Source organism: Schistocerca cancellata, chromosome 9 (genome assembly GCF_023864275.1).
Source record: "Schistocerca cancellata isolate TAMUIC-IGC-003103 chromosome 9, iqSchCanc2.1, whole genome shotgun sequence".
Lineage (NCBI taxonomy): Eukaryota > Metazoa > Arthropoda > Insecta > Orthoptera > Acrididae > Schistocerca > Schistocerca cancellata.
The window spans coordinates 339,971,301-339,990,792 of record NC_064634.1 but is presented as its reverse complement, the minus strand read 5'-3'; the positions used below and the strand labels follow the sequence as shown (position 1 = coordinate 339,990,792).

The following is a 19,492-nucleotide window of genomic DNA, read 5'->3' as shown; positions in this document are numbered from 1 at the left end:
TTCCTTGTACGAGGTATAGATCTTCCATATGGTGACTCTTGGAAACACCAAACTCTTAGGCCATCTTGGTTATATAAGCATGAACACTTTCGGATGCACTTAGCTCCCACATAATGCTCTCACAGCTAGACAGAAAATTTTTGTGATTGCGACTGACACTTGCTACGTACTGGGGACGCAACCCGTTCCCAGCACACCTTGAACGTCCCGGGACACTTCGACTGATGATGGAAGGGTCTTGAAATTTTTGGTGTCGGTTGCACTTTGTGGTGAAATTCCACCGATGTTCCCTTGTTCCCGTGGTCAAAATAGTAAACCCAGTTTTCATCACCTGTCTCATTGTCGTTAAGGAACCGATGCCTTTGACGCTCAAAACGTAAAAGAAATAGTCGACCGATGTTTGACGTCAGGATGAGTATTGGAGGCAGTCACCTTGTAAACAGTTTTCCGCACCGCACTTTTGCGGCGATGGCCTGTGCACGCTCTCGTGATATGCCACATTTATCTGAGATCTGTGTCTATGTTACCCAACGATTTTCTCTGATGAGTGCATCAACCCGATTTTCATGAGTCTTGTCGCTTGCTGTACGCTGTCATCCCCTCTGAGCTCTGACACACACGTTGACGGTAGCACCACCGTTTCCTTCGTTACGAGCATGAACAACACAACGCCGCACATTACTAATGTAGAAACAGTGACCAAAGTACACAGCTTTCACTCTTCTTTGGATTACAATTGGAGGTATGTTTCCTGCGGCTAGAAACTCGATTACAGCTCACTGCTCCTCATGCACTCACATAGTTACGTTACGCGCTGCCATGTTACAAGGAGACCTCTAGCGGCAGGAGGTTGCAATGTGTGTCAGCGAAACAGGGAAGCTGATCGATTAATATGCACGACATGTAATACATCAACCGATATTCGGAACAGAAATTGGAAACAGAGTGAAATAAGACTCATCCGGCAAAACGACATTCTTTCATTGCCCCATATTCCAGGTTTTATAGGTTTGGCACCATGTTTTTCTATTACGGGCATCTGCATTACTGGTTACTGGTTTTGGAATTCCAACTCGCCCTGGACTCCACAGCTTCTAGTGCTCCCTTCGCGTTGTTTTGGTGCCAACAGGGTTCGCGAGTACGACATTCAGTTCTGCAGTGAATTTTGCAGCTGTCGTACTTCTATTCTTCGTCACAGTCCTCTTCAACGAATGTTAATGAACGTCCATTACGATCACTAAACACACGCTTTCATCTATTTTGTGACATAATGGATGATGTTTTCCGTCTGCCTTCTATGTGGTACAGATCTTCCATGCGGTGCCTCTTGGAAACACCGAACTCTTAGGTCACCTTGTTTACAGAAGCACCAAAAATTTCACCACCGTCAGATTCACTTGCTGTTGTTGTTGTGGTCTTCAGTTCAGACACTGGTTTGATGCAGCTCTCCATGCTACTCTCTCCCGTGCAGGCTTCTTCATCTGCGAGTTACTACTGCAACCTACATCCTTCTGAATCTGTTTAGTGTATTCGTGTTTCACTCTCCCCCTGCGATATTTACCCTCCACGCTTCCTTCCAATAATAAATTGATAAGCACTTGATGCCTCAGAACGTGTCCTGCCAACCGATCCCTTCTTCTAGTCAAGTTGTGCTACAAATTCCTCTTCGCCCCAATTCTGTTCAGTAACTCCACATTAGTTACGTGATCCACCCACATAATCTTCAGCATTTTTCTATGGCACGAGATTTCGAAAGCTTCTATTCTCTTTTTGTGTACACTACTTATCGTCCATGTTTCACTTCCATACATGGCTACATTCCACACAAATACTTTCAGAAAATACTTCCTGGGACTTAAATCTACACTCGTTGTTAACATATTTCTCTTCTTCAGAAATGCTTTCCTTGCCATTGCCAGTCTACATTTTATAATCTGTCTACTTCGACCACCATCACTTATTTTGCTACTTAAACAGCAAAAGTCGTCTACTACTTTAAGTGTCTCATTTCCTAATCTAAATCCCTCAGCATCACGTGTTTTCATTCGACTACATTCCATTATCCTCAATTTGCTTTTGTTGATGTTCATCTTATATCCTCCTTTCAAGACACTCTCCATTCCGTTCAACTGATCTTCCAGTTCCTTTGCTGCCTCTGACAGAATTACAATGACGTCGGCAAACCTCAAAGTTTCTATATCTTCTCCATGGATTTTAATTGCTACTCCGAATTTTTCTTTTGTTTCCTTTACTGCTTGCTCAATATACAGGTTGAATAACATCGGGCATAGGGTACAAACCTGTCTTCCTCCGTTCCCAACCACTGCTTCCCTCTCATGCCCCTCGACTCTTATAATTGTCATTTGGTTTCTGTACAAACTGTAAATAGCCTTTCGTTCCCTGCCACTTTCACTTAGCTCCCACATAATGCTCTCACCGCTACACAGAATATTTTTGTGATGGCGACTGACACTTATACTGAGCACGTTGCTCAAATGTTTCAAATGGCTCTGAGCACTCTGGGACTTAACATCTGTGGTCATCAGTGCCCTATAACTTAGAACTACTTAAACCTAACTAACCTAAGGACATCACACACATCCCTGCCCGAGACAGGATTCGAACCTGCGACCGTAGCGGTCACGCGGTTCCAGACTGAAGCGCCTAGAACCGCAAGGCCACACCGGCTGGCGAGGACGTTGCTCCTGCGCCGCTTGTTGTAAGTTACAACAGGATAACCGCAGGCCTGGCTAGCATCTGCATGATTCAAGCACACATTTCTCGCGGTATTTCTATGTTTTGATCCAATCCCTGTAGCTCTGCTTTCAGACCTTAATCGGTCGATTGTGAGCGATTTACCAGCGTCATTCTCTGCCAATGTGTTGCGCAGGGGTGGAGCTCAGTGGACTGTTTTCCCGGCCGCTGTCGCTTTCATTAATGTTAGACACGCTACGTCTCATTGAAGCAGCTCCCTCATTGGCATCACGGGGCTAAGTAAGTCCCGCTCACAGCAGTACCGGAAATCAAAAAATGATCAAAATTGCTCTGAGCACTATGGGACTTAACTTCTGAGGTCCCCTAGAACTATTTAAACCTAACTAACCTAAGGACATCACACACGCATCCATGCCCGAGGCAGGATTCGAACCTGCGACCGTAGCGGTCACGCGGTTCCAGACTGTACCGGAAATCGAAATCGCGCCTTCCGCTTAGCAACTAGACACTCTGACCAAAGAACTAGGGAGACGCACCATAACTTTCGACTCCATTATAACATTGCTTTAAACCTCATGGCGAGGCATTACATCAGAGACATACTTTTTCACTGTCTCGGTAACAGTCCAAATGCTTCTTGCAGGCGTCGCCGGACGAGGACGAAATCGCAGTCCTGGCCGAGGAGTCGACGTCGCCTTTCAACACGGGCATCTACCGCAAGAAGGGCCACCTGAACGAGCGCGCCTTCTCGTACAGCATCCGCCAGGAGCACCGGTCGCGCTCCTACGGCTCGCTGGCCAACCTCAAGTTCTCGGGGCCGGACATGAAGAAGGAGCGCGAGATCGCGCAGATGATGCAGGACCTCGAGCTGTCCTCGGGGGACGAGCTGGAGCGCTCCGACGTACCGCCCACGCACCAGCGCGGCTCCCTCAGGACCAGCAACGTCCGCCGGTAGGCGTGGGACCACTCGCCCGAGGTGAGCGCCCGTCTCCGGCACTCCTCCCTAGGTCTTAGCTTTCAAAAACACTCCTAATCCATGTTAGGTGATTCATCACGATACTGAATAAGTGACTCAATATCAGTTGCTCGAGCGCCTGGGGTAAAATACTCCTCCCAATGAAAGGGGAGGAAGAGTACCCTGATCATTCTCTCTACATTTACTCGTTCGCAACTACTGGAAAAATAGATATTCTGATCAAAAGTATCCTGACAGATACTGGTGAGCATTAACATGGGGTAAGCCTTTCCTGCATCTTTATGATGGTTTGAACACTACAGAGGACTCTTTAGAAGACGTGTGTCAATGTCTATGAAAATATGGCAACCCTTTCTTCTTCAAAAGTCAAAACCAGAAAAGGTGTAGATGATGGACGCTCCGGTCTGCAGCAGAGTCGACTTTCTAGCTGGTACAATGGTTGCCACAGGGTGATTCATCACTCAAAATCACTCATTTCCAGTCCTCCACTGTCCTGTTGCGTTGCTCTTTACACCATCAAGCATCGCTTAGGTTCGAGCAAAACGTATAAAAATATGGGACTTATGGGGAACTGTTCGGCAATTGCATCCCATTAGTTTTTCTCCCCATGGACAGTCATTTTGATAGATGGACTACTGGTAGTACTTTGAAACTCGATTGCGTCCATTTCATGCTTTCTTATTTACAGCCCTCTCATAAAGCAACTGTCCGTCGGCGTGGTTTTGATTTAGCTGTGATTGTTTCTTCACACAGCACAAACCGTTGACTTGGACAGCTTTAGAAGATTGAGGTGTACCTGTTGGATCCGTTACTCAGGTGATATAACGACTACTCCACGTTCGAAGTCAATGACCTCTCCTGACCGTAGTGTCCGCGTCTCGTGACATTTAGTGGTCAACTCCGCATTATGTAGGGTGTTCGTGTACTTTCGATCGGAAAGTGTATAAGTCTGTTACCCAGCTTCACTGCGTTGGCGCCAGTACTACAGGTGAACTCGAACCAAATCTAGTAACAATCACAGGAAAGTTACTCCAAAGAAGCCGTTAAACCTGCGATCAAAGATGTGGGGTTTAGCACGGCAATCGTGGGTTATGAGGTGGCGGGTCACCTCAACAAATTTAAGACTAATCAGCTACGTCATTGCTGTGTGGCGAAAATCCCACGAGGCTTTTGCCGTCCACACACGACGGGTGGGGAAAGGGGTCGTGAAATTCAACGAGAACGTGGAGCTGGCCGAGTTTTGTGACGTCGGAACGGGGAATTTCACATTGCTGTTCATTTTCAAGGCAGAATCATACGCGTTTCGTTTTTGCTTCGTGTTGAGGAACGTTTCCTGTGAGATGTATGATTGCTTTTTGAAAACACCAGTAAACTAAGAGCATCTCTAAAACCTTTTTGGTACGACTTGTTACAATAAAACGAGCATCGGCGTAGTGGCGGTTAAAGGCTTTTTGTATTTGGTACTTTTCGTATTATCGTATGAGTGCTACGAAATCGTGTCGTTTCAAGACGTCAGCCCATTTATCCCTCGACGTCAACCCGGCAGTATATGACATCATCACGGAAGATTTATCAGAAACGCATCGTAGTTGGCATGATTTGTTGTAAATAAGCGTCAGTTAATGACACAGCACAATCAGACATAGGGCCGGCCGAAGTGGCCGTGCGGTTATAGGCGCTGTAGTCTGGAACCGCGAGACCGCTACGGTCGCAGGTTCGAATTCTGCCTCGGGCATGGATGTGTGTGATGTCCTTAGGTTAGTTAGGTTTAAGTAGTTCTAAGTTCTAGAGGACTAATTACCTCAGAAGCTGAGTCCCATAGTACTCAGAGCCATTTGAACCATATTTAGACAGACATACACTGGTCACTATTGTGTAGTCATGGTAGCGGACAGAAGGGCGAATTGCGGTTGACCGTCTTCCGCATTTATTTTGGTTGTCCAGCACGTGGTCTAAAACATTCCGAGGCTCTGTTATTAATTTACTGAACACTACTGGCTATTAAAATTACTACACCACGAAGATGACGTGCTACAGACGCGAAAATTAACCGACAGGAAGAAGATGCTGTGATATGCAAATGATTAGCTTTTCAGAGTATTGTCACAAGGTTGGTGCCCGTGGCGTCACCTACAACGTGCTGACATAAGAAAAGTTTCCAGCCGATTTCTCATACACAAATAGCAGTTGACCGGCCTTGCCTGGTGAAACGTTGTTGTGATGCCTCGTATAAGGAGGAGACATGCGTACCATCACGTTTCCGACTTTGATAAAGGCGATTGCGGTTTATCGGATCGCGACATCGCTGCTCACGTTGGTCGAGATCCAATGACTGTTAACAGAATATGGAATCAGTGGGTTCAGGAAGGTAATACGGAACGCCGTGCTGGATCCCAACGGCCTCGTATCACTAGCAGTCGAAATGACAGGCATCTTATCCGCATGGCTGTAACGGATCGTGCAGCTACGTCTCGATCCCAGAGCCAATAGATGGGGACGTTTTCAAGACAACAACTATCTGCACGAACAGTTCGACGATTTTTGCAGCAGCATGGACTATCAGCTCGGAGACGATGGCTGTGGTTACCCTTGACGCTGCATCGCAGACAGGAGCGCCAGCGATGGTGTACTCAACGACCAACCTGGGTGCACGAATGGCAAAATGTCATTTTTTCGGATGAATCCAGGTTCTGTTTACAGCATCATGATGGTTACATCCGTGTTTGGCGACATCGCGGTGAACGCACATTGGAAGCGTGTATTCGTCATCGCCATGGGCGTGATGGTATGGTTCAAAATGGTTCAAATGGCTCTGAGCACTATGGGACTTAACAGCTGTGGTCATCAGTCCCCTAGAACTTAGAACTACTTAAACCTAACTAACCTAAGGACATCACACACATCCATGCCCGAGGCAGGATTCGAACCTGCAACCGTAGCAGTCACGCGTTTCCGGACTGCGCGCCTAGAACCGCGAGCGTGATGGTATGGAGTGCCATTGGTTACACGTCTCGGTCACCTCTTGTTCGCATTGACGGCACTTTGAACAGTGGACATTACATTTCAGATGTGTTAGACCCGTGGCTCTACCCTTCATTCGATCCCTGCGAAACCCTACATTTCAGCAGGATAATGCACAACCGCATGTTGCAGGTCCTGTACGGGCCCTTCTGGATACAGAAAATGTTCGACTGCTGCCCTGGCCAGCACATTCTCCAGATCTCTCACCAATTGAAAACGTCTGGTCAATGGTGGCCGAGCAACTGGCTCATCACAATACGCCAGTCACTACTCTTGACGAACTATAGTATCGTGTTGAAGCTGCATGGGCAGCTGTACCTGTATACTCCATCCAAGCTCTGTTTGACTCAATGCCCAGGCGTATCAAGGCCGTTATTACGGCCAGAGGTGGTTATTCTGGCTACTGATTTCTCAGGATCTATGCACCCAAACTGCGTGAAAATGTAGTCACAAGTCAGTTCTCGTATAATATATTTTTCCAATGAATACCCGTTTATCATCTGCATTTCTTCTTGGTGTAGCAATTTTAATGGCCAGTAGTGTAATGTTGGGACGTTTACTCCGAGGAGACCACAGCAATTTTTTTAATTTATTTTTATTTTCCGACTGATTTTTCTCATTCCGGGCTTATAATGCATCTGTATCTCATCGTGAATGTAACGTGAGGGTCCTGACAGAACTTCTTCAGAATTACACGGCTGAATCAGTAGCTAACGGGCTCGCTTGCTGCCAGACGTGGGAGTTTACTTTTTGCTGTTTTGTATGCCGCAGTCTCGTGACCTTCCGGCGTACCGCGTGATTGCGATTGACAATGGGCGCTGTTAGGTGTGGCAGCGGACAGGAAAAAACTGGTGCGGTTAACGGGCCGGGGAGGCACCAGCGGGCTGGGAGTGAGACGGCGGAGCGATGACAGCCGGGCCACCGGGCCGTGACGATGCGGCCTCCGGCGTCCGGACCGCCAGCCTTGCCGGCCGCAGCGACCGACCTTCAACTGGCCGGCGAGCGCGGGCGCCTAGCAACAGACCGCACCGCCGCCGCGGACCCCGTAACACGGCCCACCGTCTTCGTACGACTGCTCACTAGTCATCAAGGTCCACACGAAAAAAAGATAACTGAAGTTAAAATCTTCTTCGTTATTAGGCCGCGTCATGTTTCTTCCAAAATGATCGACGTTTAGACCCCTCTGCTGGGATATTACTCAGGATCTTCTGGTGTCCACAACTGCTAGAACACATTCAGAGACGAGTGTCGCGTCCCCTTATACAGGGTGAGTTTTCTCGCGTTCGTTTTGGAGAAGTGATGGTATTGGTTAAAATTCATATGGCTACCATTGGTGGGCCATAGTAATTGACTAATATTCCCGCTCTGATGCAGAAGAAGGGGCGTTGGTAACTCATCTCCTGGTATCCACAGGATAAACGCCGCTGCTACCACTCACGGACAGACATAGAGCGCCAGTGAACGGACTAAGAAAAGGAGAGGTCACAATACGAATACACGACCCCAACCTGTCAACCGCACAAACACGAACCGGAGCACGGCTCACATACTGTATTTGTCATTAGTACTTTAAGCTCATATTTGATGGGTCTTACATTATAATTTACACCCTATGACTATGACTATACAAGATGATTCCATGATGATGTCACAAACTGCGGGGATGATGGAGAGGGGTAAATGTATCTGTTTGAGATAAGGAGCGTTTAGAATGACATCTCGTGACAATAATGGGAGCTAAGAGTTGAAAAGCTACAGGGGATGTGGGGTCTGGAGGGAATGGCAGTAAACAGCTGCCGCAACTCTATCGAGCAGCGAAGGCTGACCGTGTTGCGTTGTTCTGTGTGTATGTGAAAGCTAACCTCAGGAACTACTCTACGGACTCTGATATGCGTTTCACGAACGGGTAGAATGAATCATGAGAAAGGTTTGTGTATACAAGGTAATTCCGTGATGATGTTATAAATTTTCATGGACAACAGAAAAGGGTAAATATCTCAATTTGAAGCAAGGGGCACTGCTCTGGAAACGACGAGTCGAAATTGATAAGCGAATATTGTTCTGATACTCGTCCGTGGACTTGTTCTACTGCAAGCTCTGTACTTTCTATATTTTGGGAGAGGCTAGTGTAGACCAAACAAGAAAGCGTGGCAAACTTGAGCTCTAAAATCCATACCTTAAGACCTATGAGCACTTGTTCAGCAAAAGAGATGTGTTTCACAGTGTGATAGATAAACAAGTGTTCATAGGCCTTTAGGTATGTATGCTTAGCCGACGTTTTTTTTTTTTCTTGATTTGGGCCACACTACGTCCTCCCAAAATAGGAAAACCAAAGAGCTTGCTGTAGAAAAGGCCCACTGTCAAAGGTGTCCGACTGAAAGTGGGCTTCGTCGCTAAATAAACCATACTAATTCCCATCATGGCCCGTGGCCAACCGTGCAGTTTGAAAGTCCTAACGCAAACCGTTCATAAGTTATGACGATTTTATTTCATACAATTCAAAAATTGACACGCTATATATGCATAATTGATGCATGAATAGTTCACCTCTTTACGTCCATAGCATGCACCCCACGTTTTTAGATTTAAGTATTACATATGTTTTCGTGGCTATTGAAAGTTCAAAAATAGTTCAAATGGCTCTGAGCACTATGGGACTTAACATCTGAGGTCATCAGTCCCCTAGAACTTAGAACTACTTAAACCTAACTAACCTAAGGACATCACACACATCCATGCCCGAGGCAGGATTCGAACCTGCGACCGTAGCGCCTAGAACTGCACGGCCACACTGGCCGGCTTGAAAGTTCAGTCACACATTTTCAGCACTATCCGTAAGGGGTTAGTTCCATACTGTAGCGCCTAGAACTGCACGGCCACACCGGCCGGCTTGAAAGTTCAGTCACACATTTTCAGCACTATCCGTAAGGGGTTAGTTCCATACTGTAGCGCCTAGAACTGCACGGCCACACCGGCCGGCTTGAAAGTTCAGTCACACATTTACAGCACTATCCGTAAGGGGTTAGGAATCTGCATGGGGCTAGAAGCTATTTTATACTTTCTAATGAAAGTAAAAAATGTAATAGATTAAAAATTTATTGTTATTTAAATATTTTGTTTCCCTTTCAGTCTTGAAATTTTTCAACCGATTTCGAAAATTTTGATGACTTTACGATAGAGACACGTTGTGAATTTAGGGTTTTATTTCAGCTTCTCTTCACCAAACTTAACCAATATATTGGTTGCTCCGACGTATATCTCACGAAGAGACTGTGAAGGTAAATATTAGCGAGATTCAAGCTCACACAGAGGCTTACCGCCAATCGCTCTCCCCGCGAACCTTTCGCGAGTGAGACACGAAAAGGGGAAATGACAGTGGCAAATGAAGTACCCTCCGCCACGCACCAGACTAAGGAACTGTTTAAAGTGGCATTGCCGTGAAGTTCTGAGCTATGGTGGAAGTTTCAAATATCTAACTCACCGACAAGTTAGTTTAAAATCAATTGCGAGAACTTTTACCGAACACTCAAACGGACCGACGAGGAAGTGATATAGTAAACACATGTTAACAAGGTCTAAATAAGGCGGCACCACATGGTTAAAAACTTATTCTTATAGCTGAGCACTGCCGTTTCAAATCAAGTCACTACCCATCTTTCCTTTCCTCTCTTTCCCTGGTCTTCCCGTTCCGTACCTGGATTTGGCTATGACTCGTACAGGGCGAACGGATGCCCTTCCTGCCTTCCTCTTGTTACTGTGCCCTACCTGTTTTCGTAAACTTTACGGCATATCTGCTTCGAAGTTTTGACGACTACCTGACCAGTTGAACTTCAGTCTCACTAGTATGATGTGACCCGCCACGAATTCCTCTTCTGCACCAACCTCTTCACCTCAGAGTAGCACTTGCAACCTACGTTCTCAACTACTTGCAGGATGTATCCCAATCTCTGTCTTCCTCTAGTTTTTACCCTATAAAGCTCCCTCTGGTACCATAGAAGTTACTCCCTGATGTCTTAATAGATGTCCTATCATCCCGTTCCCTCTTCTTGTCAATGTTTTCCACATACTCCTCTCCTGTCCGATTTTGCGCAGAGCCTGCTCATTCTTTACATTATCAGTCCACCTAATTTTCAACATTCGTCTGTAGCACCACATCTCAAAGACTTCGATTCTCTTCAGGCCCGGTATACAATGCTGTGCTCCAAACGTACATCCTCAGAAATTTCTTCCTCGAATTAAGGCCAATGTTTGATACTAGTAGGCCTCCCTTGGCCAGGAATGCCCATTTGCCAATACTAGTCTGCTTTTTATGTCATCCTTCCTCCGTCTGTCAAGAGTCATTTTGCTGCCTAGGTATCAGGATTCTTAACTTCACCTACTTCGAGATCACTTTTGTGGGTTGGCAGGAGAGCCAACACCGGGTATTAGAGGAAGCCGAAAGGCACGCGTTTTAGCTCACGCAGGCTGGCGTGAGGTCTGGAACAAGGCAAGGAAATTAGACTTTAGAAAAACGGACGTAGCTGGTGGAATACTTAACTTTAATCCATTAATGATGAGCGTCGCTCTTGACTGTACATGACTCAGTATCAATAGTAACTGGTAATGGCGCCTTGCTAGGTCGTAGCAAATGACGTAGCTGAAGGCTATGCTAACTATCGTCTCGGCAAATGAGAGCGTATTTTGTCAGTGAACCATCGCTAGCAAAGTCGGTTGTCCAACTGGGGCGAGTGCTAGGAAGTCTTTCTAGACCTGCCGTGTGGCGGCGCTGGGTCTGCAATCACTGATAGTGGCGAAACGCGGGTCCGACGTATACTAACGGACCGCGGCCGATTTAAAGGCTACCACCTAGCAAGTGTGGTGTCTGGCGGTGACACCATAGTCACCAATTCCGATGTTAAGTTTCTTAATGTTCCCATTTCTGCTACTTCTCATTACTTTCGCCTTTCTTCGATTTACTCTCAATCCATATATTGTACTCATTAGACTGTTCATTCCATTCAGCAACTCTCAATCCATATATTGTACTCATTAGACTGTTCATTCCATTCAGCAGATCGTGTAACTCTTCTTCACATTCAGTGAGAATAGCAGTATCATCAGCGAATCGTATTGATATCCTTTCACCTTAGATTTTAATTCCACTCTTGAACATTTCTTTTACTTCCGTCATTGTTTCTTCAATGTATAGATCGAACAGTAGGAGCGAAATATTACATCCCTATCCAACATCCTTTTTAATCCGAACACGTTGTTCCTGGTCTTCCAGTCTTATTGTTCCCCCTTGGTTCTCGTACATATGTTGTATTTCTCGCCTTTCCCTACAGCTTATCCCTATTTTTCTCAGAATTTCGAACGTCTAGCACCATTTGACATTGTCGAACGTTTTTCCAGGTCGACAAATCCCATGAACATGTCTTCTTTTTCCTTCAGTCTTGCTTCCATTACCAACCGCAACTTCTGAACTGCCTCTCTGGTGCCTTTGTCTTTGTTAAAGCCAAGCTGATCGACATCTAATACATCCTCAGTTTTCTTATCCATTCTTCTGAATATAATTCTTGTCAGCGACTTGCATGTATGAGCTGTTGAACTTATTGTGCGATAATTCTCGCACTTGTTGCCTCTCGCAATCTTTGAAATCGTGTGGATGATGGTTTTCTGAAACTCTGACGGTATATCAACAGACTCATACATTCTACAAACCAAAGTGACTAGTCGTTTTCTTACCATTTCCCCAAATGATTTTAGAAATTGCGAGGGAATGCTATCTGTCCTTTCTACCTTATTTAAATTTAAATCTTCCGAATGTCTTTCAAATTCTGATTCCTATACTGTATCCCCTATCTCTTCCGTATTGACACCTATTTTTTTATTTGTTTTTTCTTCTATCATGCCATCAGACAAGTCTTCACTCTCATACAGACCTTCAGTCTACTCTTTCTGCCTATTCGTTCTCTCCTCTGCATATAACAGTAGAATTACCATTGCACTCTTAATGTTACTGCCCTTGTTTTCAGTTCCAGCATAGGTTGTTTTAACTTATCTATGTGCTGCGTCAATCCATCCGACAAGTATTTGCTTTTCTATTTCTTCACATTTTTCTTGTATCCATTTCGCCTTAGCTTCCCTGCGCTTCCTCTTTATTTCATTCCTGATTGACTTTTATTACTATATTTCTGAATTTTCCTGAACATTTTTGCACTTATTTATTTCATACATTAATCGAAGTATTTTTTCTGTTACCCATGGTTTCTTTGCAGTTACCTTTTTTGTAACTATCGTTTTATTCCCAAATTATGTGACTGCCCTTTTCATAGATGTCCATTCCTCTTCAGCTGAACTGCCTACTGAGCTATTCCTTATCGAAATATCTATAGCCTCAGAGAACTTCATTTCTCATTCCCTTCATTTCTCACTTCTTTGCGCAATGATTCTTCTTGGCTAGCTTCCTAAACTTCAGCCTGCTCTTGATCACAATTAAATTGTGATCTGAGCCTATATCTGCTCCTGGGTAAGCCTTACAGACGAGTATCTTACTGAGTGAGGTAGTGCAGTGGTTAGCACACTGGACTCGCATTCGGGAGGACGGCGGTTCAAGCCGGCGCTCGGTCATTCTGATTTAAGTTTCCCGTGATTTATCTAAATCGCTACAGGCTAGTGCCCTCCCCCAAATCAGCCAACCAACCAACCAACCAGTATCTGATTTCGGAATCTCTGCCCGATGTAATCTAACAAATGTTCCCGTGTCTCCCTGCCTTTTCCAAGTATACCTCCACGTTTAGTGATCTTGACCTAATGTTCGCAGAACTCAATCAGTTTATCTCCCTCTCCGTCCGCCGCTCGTGGTCTCGCGGTAGCGTTCTCGCTTCCCGAGCACGGGGTCCCGGGTTCGATTCCCGGCGGGGTCAGGGATTTTCACCTGCCTCGAGATGACTGGGTGTTTGTGTTGTCCTCATCATTTCATCATCATCCAGGAAAGTGGCGCAATTGGACTGAGCAATGATTGGGTAACTGTACGGGCGCTGATAACCACGCTGTTGAGCGCCCCACAAACCAAACATCATCATCTCAGTTTATCTCCTTTCTCATTCCTAGTACTATGCCGTCTTCTCCCGTAACCCTGTCTTCCGCTCCTTTCCCTACAACCGCATTCCACTCCCCCATGTCTATTAGATTTTCATCTCCCTTTACGGTTAAAGGCGCTTCAGTCTGGAACCGCGCGACCGCTACGGTCGCAGGTTCGAATCCTGCCTCGGGCATGGATGTGTGTGATGTCCTTAGGTTAGTTAGGTTTAAGTAGTTCTAAGTCTAGGGGACTGATGACCTAAGATGTTAAGTCCCATAGTGCTCAGAGCCATTTGAACCATCTCCCTTTACGTACCGAATTACTCGTTCAATATGCTCATATGTTTTCTCTACCTCTTCATCTTCGGCTTGTGACGTCGGCATGTATACGTGAACTATTAATGTTGATGACAATTTCCTTTCATTCTGATGAGAACAACCGTATTACTGAACAATTCACAATAACTCTGCCTTCCTATTCACAACGAATACTACTCACGTTATACCATTTTCTGCTGGTGTTGCTATTATCCTGTACTCATCCGACCACAAATCCTTGTTTTTCCGTTTCTCTTTACTGACTCCCATTGTATCTAGACTGAGCGTAAGGATGTACCTTTTCAGAATTGCTAGCTGCTCTACCACGTTTTAACTTCTGATATTCCACGGCCCAACACGTAGAACGTTATCCTTTCGTTTGTTACTCAGTCTTTTTCTCATGGTCATGTCCCCCTTCGAAGTCTCCTCCCGAAGATCCGAATGGGGGACTAGTCCGGAATCTTTTTCCCAAAGGAGAGATCATCATGACACTTTTTCAACCAGAATAAGAAACTAAAAAGAAAATTGTAAATAAATAGGAGTAATTTGCGTCTTTGCAGTGCGTGCTAAAAACGGATAACGTACAGGTGTGTGCTCAAGGTGATGATCGACTGTTCGAGACCCACCAAGCTATAGAAAACGCAGCTGTCTTCTTCTCCCAGTATTATTCCCCTGTCTGCTTTGCAGGAGATACACTGGAGGACAGCAACTGTGCCCAAGTTAGGCGAGCTGTTTCGTAATCTGTTTGTTTGGTCACATGCAAGCTCTGCAGACTGAGCGAGATGCCACAGTGGTAAAGCATTGAACACCTGTTCAAGAAGTCGACGATTCAAATCCCCGTCGGGCCCACATGCTGCCGGTTTAACGCGAGTTACGTCAAGTGAAGAGTATACAACCGATTACCTTCCCCATCATATCTCTATCCTAGTTTGTGCTCAGCGTTTAATGACATCGTTGTCAATGGGACGCTCTGACTTAGTCTTCCCTCCCTCCATCTGTTCCAGTTCCGTACAAAGTATGAGGACCTTCCTATCGGAGGTTACGTAAATGTCTTCGAGCCGTGTTATTTGGAGGGCTACGGTTGGTAAAGGACTGAACTTTGGTTCGAGGCAATGGAATTTACACAGTACATGTCATCATTCATTTAATCTCGCGTATTCAGTAAGGCGAAAGCGCCGACATTGCAGGCTTTATCGCGATGTATACCGTGGTCACGTACAGGAAACAACGTTACGCTAACCCCACGTTTCTCAATCTTTTTCCCTTCGAGGCGCGCCAAAGAACATTTCAAGCTTTCGCGACAACACAGATGTGATTGTTTTTCCTAGATTAAGAAAGCAAACATATAAAGTGCATGCAATACTTGTTTTATTTATTTATATTTATCGTGAAACGACTATGCGATACAGGTTGCAAATTTACTATCGCGAGAAACGATTTTGTGATTTATTTTTGTTCTAGATACTTTATCTGCGAAAGTTTAGGAGACGTTAAAAATCGCAGGGTTCGTCAGTGGGTTGCCACAAGGCGGTTTAGAAACTCTGTGCTAACCAATCGCTGCTGCATTCACCGTTTAGACAGAAAAATAAGAAGGGTGTATAGTTGACAAATACATTCCCAAGCTGTGACGTCGATTCTGGAAATAGTAATAACTGTTTCTTGTTCAAATAGTTGTTCTCACCGGTCTAAGTGGACACCGTTCAAGTCCTCACAGTAAGTAAAACTGCGGGAATCGAATCAAAATCATTTGTGTGGCCGTCGTTTTAAAGTAAAACTCCTTCTTATGAATGTACTTTGCTGGCAGTTCAATTATCTGTGACTTTAGGTCTTGTACATTGCGCTCTATCGCAATTGTTTTTGATGTAGTAACTTAACCTAACAAAGAGCACACATGTAATTTGGAACGGTATGATGACACCGACTTAATGTTTTCAACAAATACTATTACGCTGAGGGACAAGTATTATCCTGTGCGATTAATGTTCGCCGGCCGAAGTGGCCGTGCGGTTAAAGGCGCTGCAGTCTGGAACCGCAAGACCGCTACGGTCGCAGGTTCGAATCCTGCCTCGGGCATGGATGTTTGTGATGTCCTTAGGTTAGTTAGGTTTAACTAGTTCTAAGTTCTAGAGGACTAATGACCTCAGCAGTTGAGTCCCATAGTGCTCAGAGCCATTTATTTGATTAATGTTCGTGACTTTGCCTGCAAGGAAACTGAAGGCTTATCTCTTTTTTACTCTTCGAGTAAGTATAGCCGTGTTGAATAATTATTGGAAAACGGAAGACAGTTCGCAGCAAAACCTGACGCAACAACAGCTGCGAAATGTGGAATGAAACACAAATGCAGCGCAATACAGTTGTACCTCAATTGTTAAGTAAACATTGTACAATATGGCAGAGGCAGCTTGCTTCAGCTGACTTGGGCTTCGCCTTTGCCACATCACCTGCCTGTTACGTTTCGACGACAAACATTTGCAAGCGTTATGTTAATATGTTAGTGATCATTCTTTTGAAGCGCCATGACACAGCCTTAACAGGTTGACTGTTACATTAGAAAAAACTTGGTGCGTTGATTGGCTTGAAGAACTGGTTACTAACTGTTAGCACAGTAACCAATTTTGACGGTTCACCACTTCAAACGGGTTTAGTTGAAACCATGTAGGAAGATCATTAGTGAGAGTAATGTCTGCTGATACCATGACCGGAAACTAGCGGACAGCTGTGGAATACTCTCCTCTTACGGTGTTTGTGAATTAACGTATGGAACATCTTTACGGGCAATAAAACCCTTTTCTTTTAGTCATCAGTGTTCTGACTGATTTGATGCCTCCCACCACCATTTCCCCTTCTGTATCAATCTCTTCGTATCAGAGTAGCTGTCTCTGCCATATTATACAATGTTTGCTTAACAGCTGAGGTACAAACGCACTGTGCCACATGTGTGTTTCATCATCAGTTACACGTTGGATATGTTCCAATATCTGCCTTCCTCTATGGGTTTCATCCTCTACAGCTCCCTCTAGTGGAAAGGACTTGATTACCTGATGCCTTAATACATGTCTTATCATCTTGGCCCACTTTCATGCCAATTTTTACGAAATGAAGCTATCTAGCTAATTCTGCTGTGAACCTCCTCATTTCTTATTTCATCAGTCCATTTAAAACTTCGTCCAGAGCGCGGAATCCCATACGCTTCTGTTGATTTACCTTTTCCCCACACATTATGGTTCACTTTCGCATAATGCCGTGCTCCAAACGCACATGTTGTAAGCTTCCTGTCCCACTTTACACCTGCTAACAATGTTTTGGTTCAAATGGCTCAAATAGCTCTGAGCACTATGGGACTTAACATCTGAGGTCATCATTCCCATAGAACTTAGAACTACTTAAACCTAACTAACCTAAGGACATCACACACATCGATGCCCGAGGCAAGATTCGAACCTTTGACCGTAGCGGTCGCGTGGTTCCAGACTGAAGCGCCTAGATCCGCTCGGCCACACCGGCCGGCTAACAATGTTTTGAGCTGTAGTTTAGGACAATATATACACACACAGGAGCATATGTTTCTTAATATGAAACTTGTATTTTGCATCTAGGCATCTCATTACTTAAGGATTTCGAAAGACTTTCGAAGCTATAGAATAGGTCCCTTAAAAGAAGTGATAACGTTTTTAGCTTCTGACACTTGCTAAACTCTCTCCGTGGAGTGCTAAAGTCGCTTCTTTCGTAAGCCTCGTCTCTTTGACACGTTTACCGCTAACACAATGAGCCAGGTGGCAGAGCCTGACGTCAATGCGGGCATTATCGCTCAGCGCAGACACACATCTGTGGAAGCAGAACCGTGCCTGTTCTAAAGCGGCCATTTGACACGAGCTTACGGCAACAGCAGACTTCGAAAATAGCTCGTCTCTCTACTATGCGTTCACTTTGGAAATGCTACATGGCGATTTTAGGCTGTGTCATAACCAGGACTCGTAAACCTAGTTTCCTTCCACAGTGACGGCGCCAATGTAATAATCGATGTTGTCACTTACACACTCCAGCTTAACTGACTGAACCTCGCCCGGAAGAAACGAGGCAGAGAACAACCAGTAATTGGACTACTACTGGGTACTATATCCGAAAGTTACAACTGCCACGTATAGCCTAAAGACGTTTATTGAGCAGTTTATTTTCCAACAATTTCACTCATCTGTAGTTTAGAAGACAATTGACTCTTTCGTGCTTGACTGTCTATGTCTACGTTTCACAGCATTTTAGACATGGAGGACGCAATCATCTATGCAGCACTTGCCGTTACAGTGACCGATCCACTCCTTAGGAATAGGGCACGACGACATAATGACAGGAATAGGAATTGTGTTCGACTCTGCCTAGAAAGAAGAGGTGAAGGTAGGGATTTATATTCACTGTTAATGAAGGAGATAAGGCCCGAGGATGCACAAAATTTAGGAACACCGCCAGAATGGGTACGTCGTGTTTTGACGAGATGCTGTTGATTGTACATTTTCGCGTAAGTGACAGTAATAAGTAATAGTGCCACCGCAAAGATGCAAAACGGCATTTACAGTCGTGTCTCGGCCTGCACATCTGCTTTGAAACTATATTCTCAACCCTGTCCTTTCGGGGACGCTGAAGTAATACAGAAGATGCAAACAGATCAGACATGTGCGATACTTTCACCAGTTAAAAAGATACGTAGAGATATCTTAGGAAAAATTGTATGCATATTTACGTGAAACATATAAACTCAGAATCAAACACCTGAGGATATATGGGGTATCTAGAGAACAGTATAGCCGGCCGCAGTGGCCGAGGGGTTCTAGGCGCTTCAGTCTGGAACCGCGTTACCGCTACGGTCTCAGGTTCGAATTCTGCCTCGGGCATAGATGTGTCTGATGTCCTTAGGTTAGTTATGTTTAAGTAGTTCTAAGTTCTAGGGGACTGATGGCCTCATATGTTAAGTCCCATAGTCTCAGAGCCATTTGAACCATTTTGGAAGTATTGTATAGACACCTTTCCTTTCTGTATGCCTCAATAAGTACCCTTGTACGTGTTTGCTCCATTCTATTTCTATAATATATACAGCTTTCGTCTGTGGCAAAACCAAAAAGACAATTTTTATTTGTTTCATTAGTGTATCCATAAAAAAATAGTCACTGAAAAATATCTCGCACAATATCCAGAAGAGTCATCAAGAGCTCGCGTGTATCTTATCCACTGGTCACAGGTGAAACCATAACAAGCTGCAAGACGGCTGGGAATGATGCATTCTACGGATGCGCGTATACGCTTCCTCTGCTGCGAATGCGCGGAACCGTGGCAGATTACAACGACTCCTGTTTCTCCCCGGCGGACAAACCGTGTACTAAAATCGTAGCTTCACCCGTTCTGCCACTA

General features: G+C 45.0%; 1 protein-coding gene across 1 annotated transcript in view; it reads left to right on the top strand.

The window, feature by feature from the left end:
• LOC126100376 (uncharacterized) overlaps nt 1-19,492 on the top strand; it is a 105,226-nt gene that overhangs the window by 69,749 nt on the left and 15,985 nt on the right. The window contains exon 5 of the mRNA XM_049910984.1: nt 3,359-3,691. Coding sequence (XP_049766941.1) covers nt 3,359-3,670 — 312 coding nt within the window. The 3' untranslated portion in view covers nt 3,671-3,691. The remainder of the gene's footprint in view (nt 1-3,358; nt 3,692-19,492) is intronic.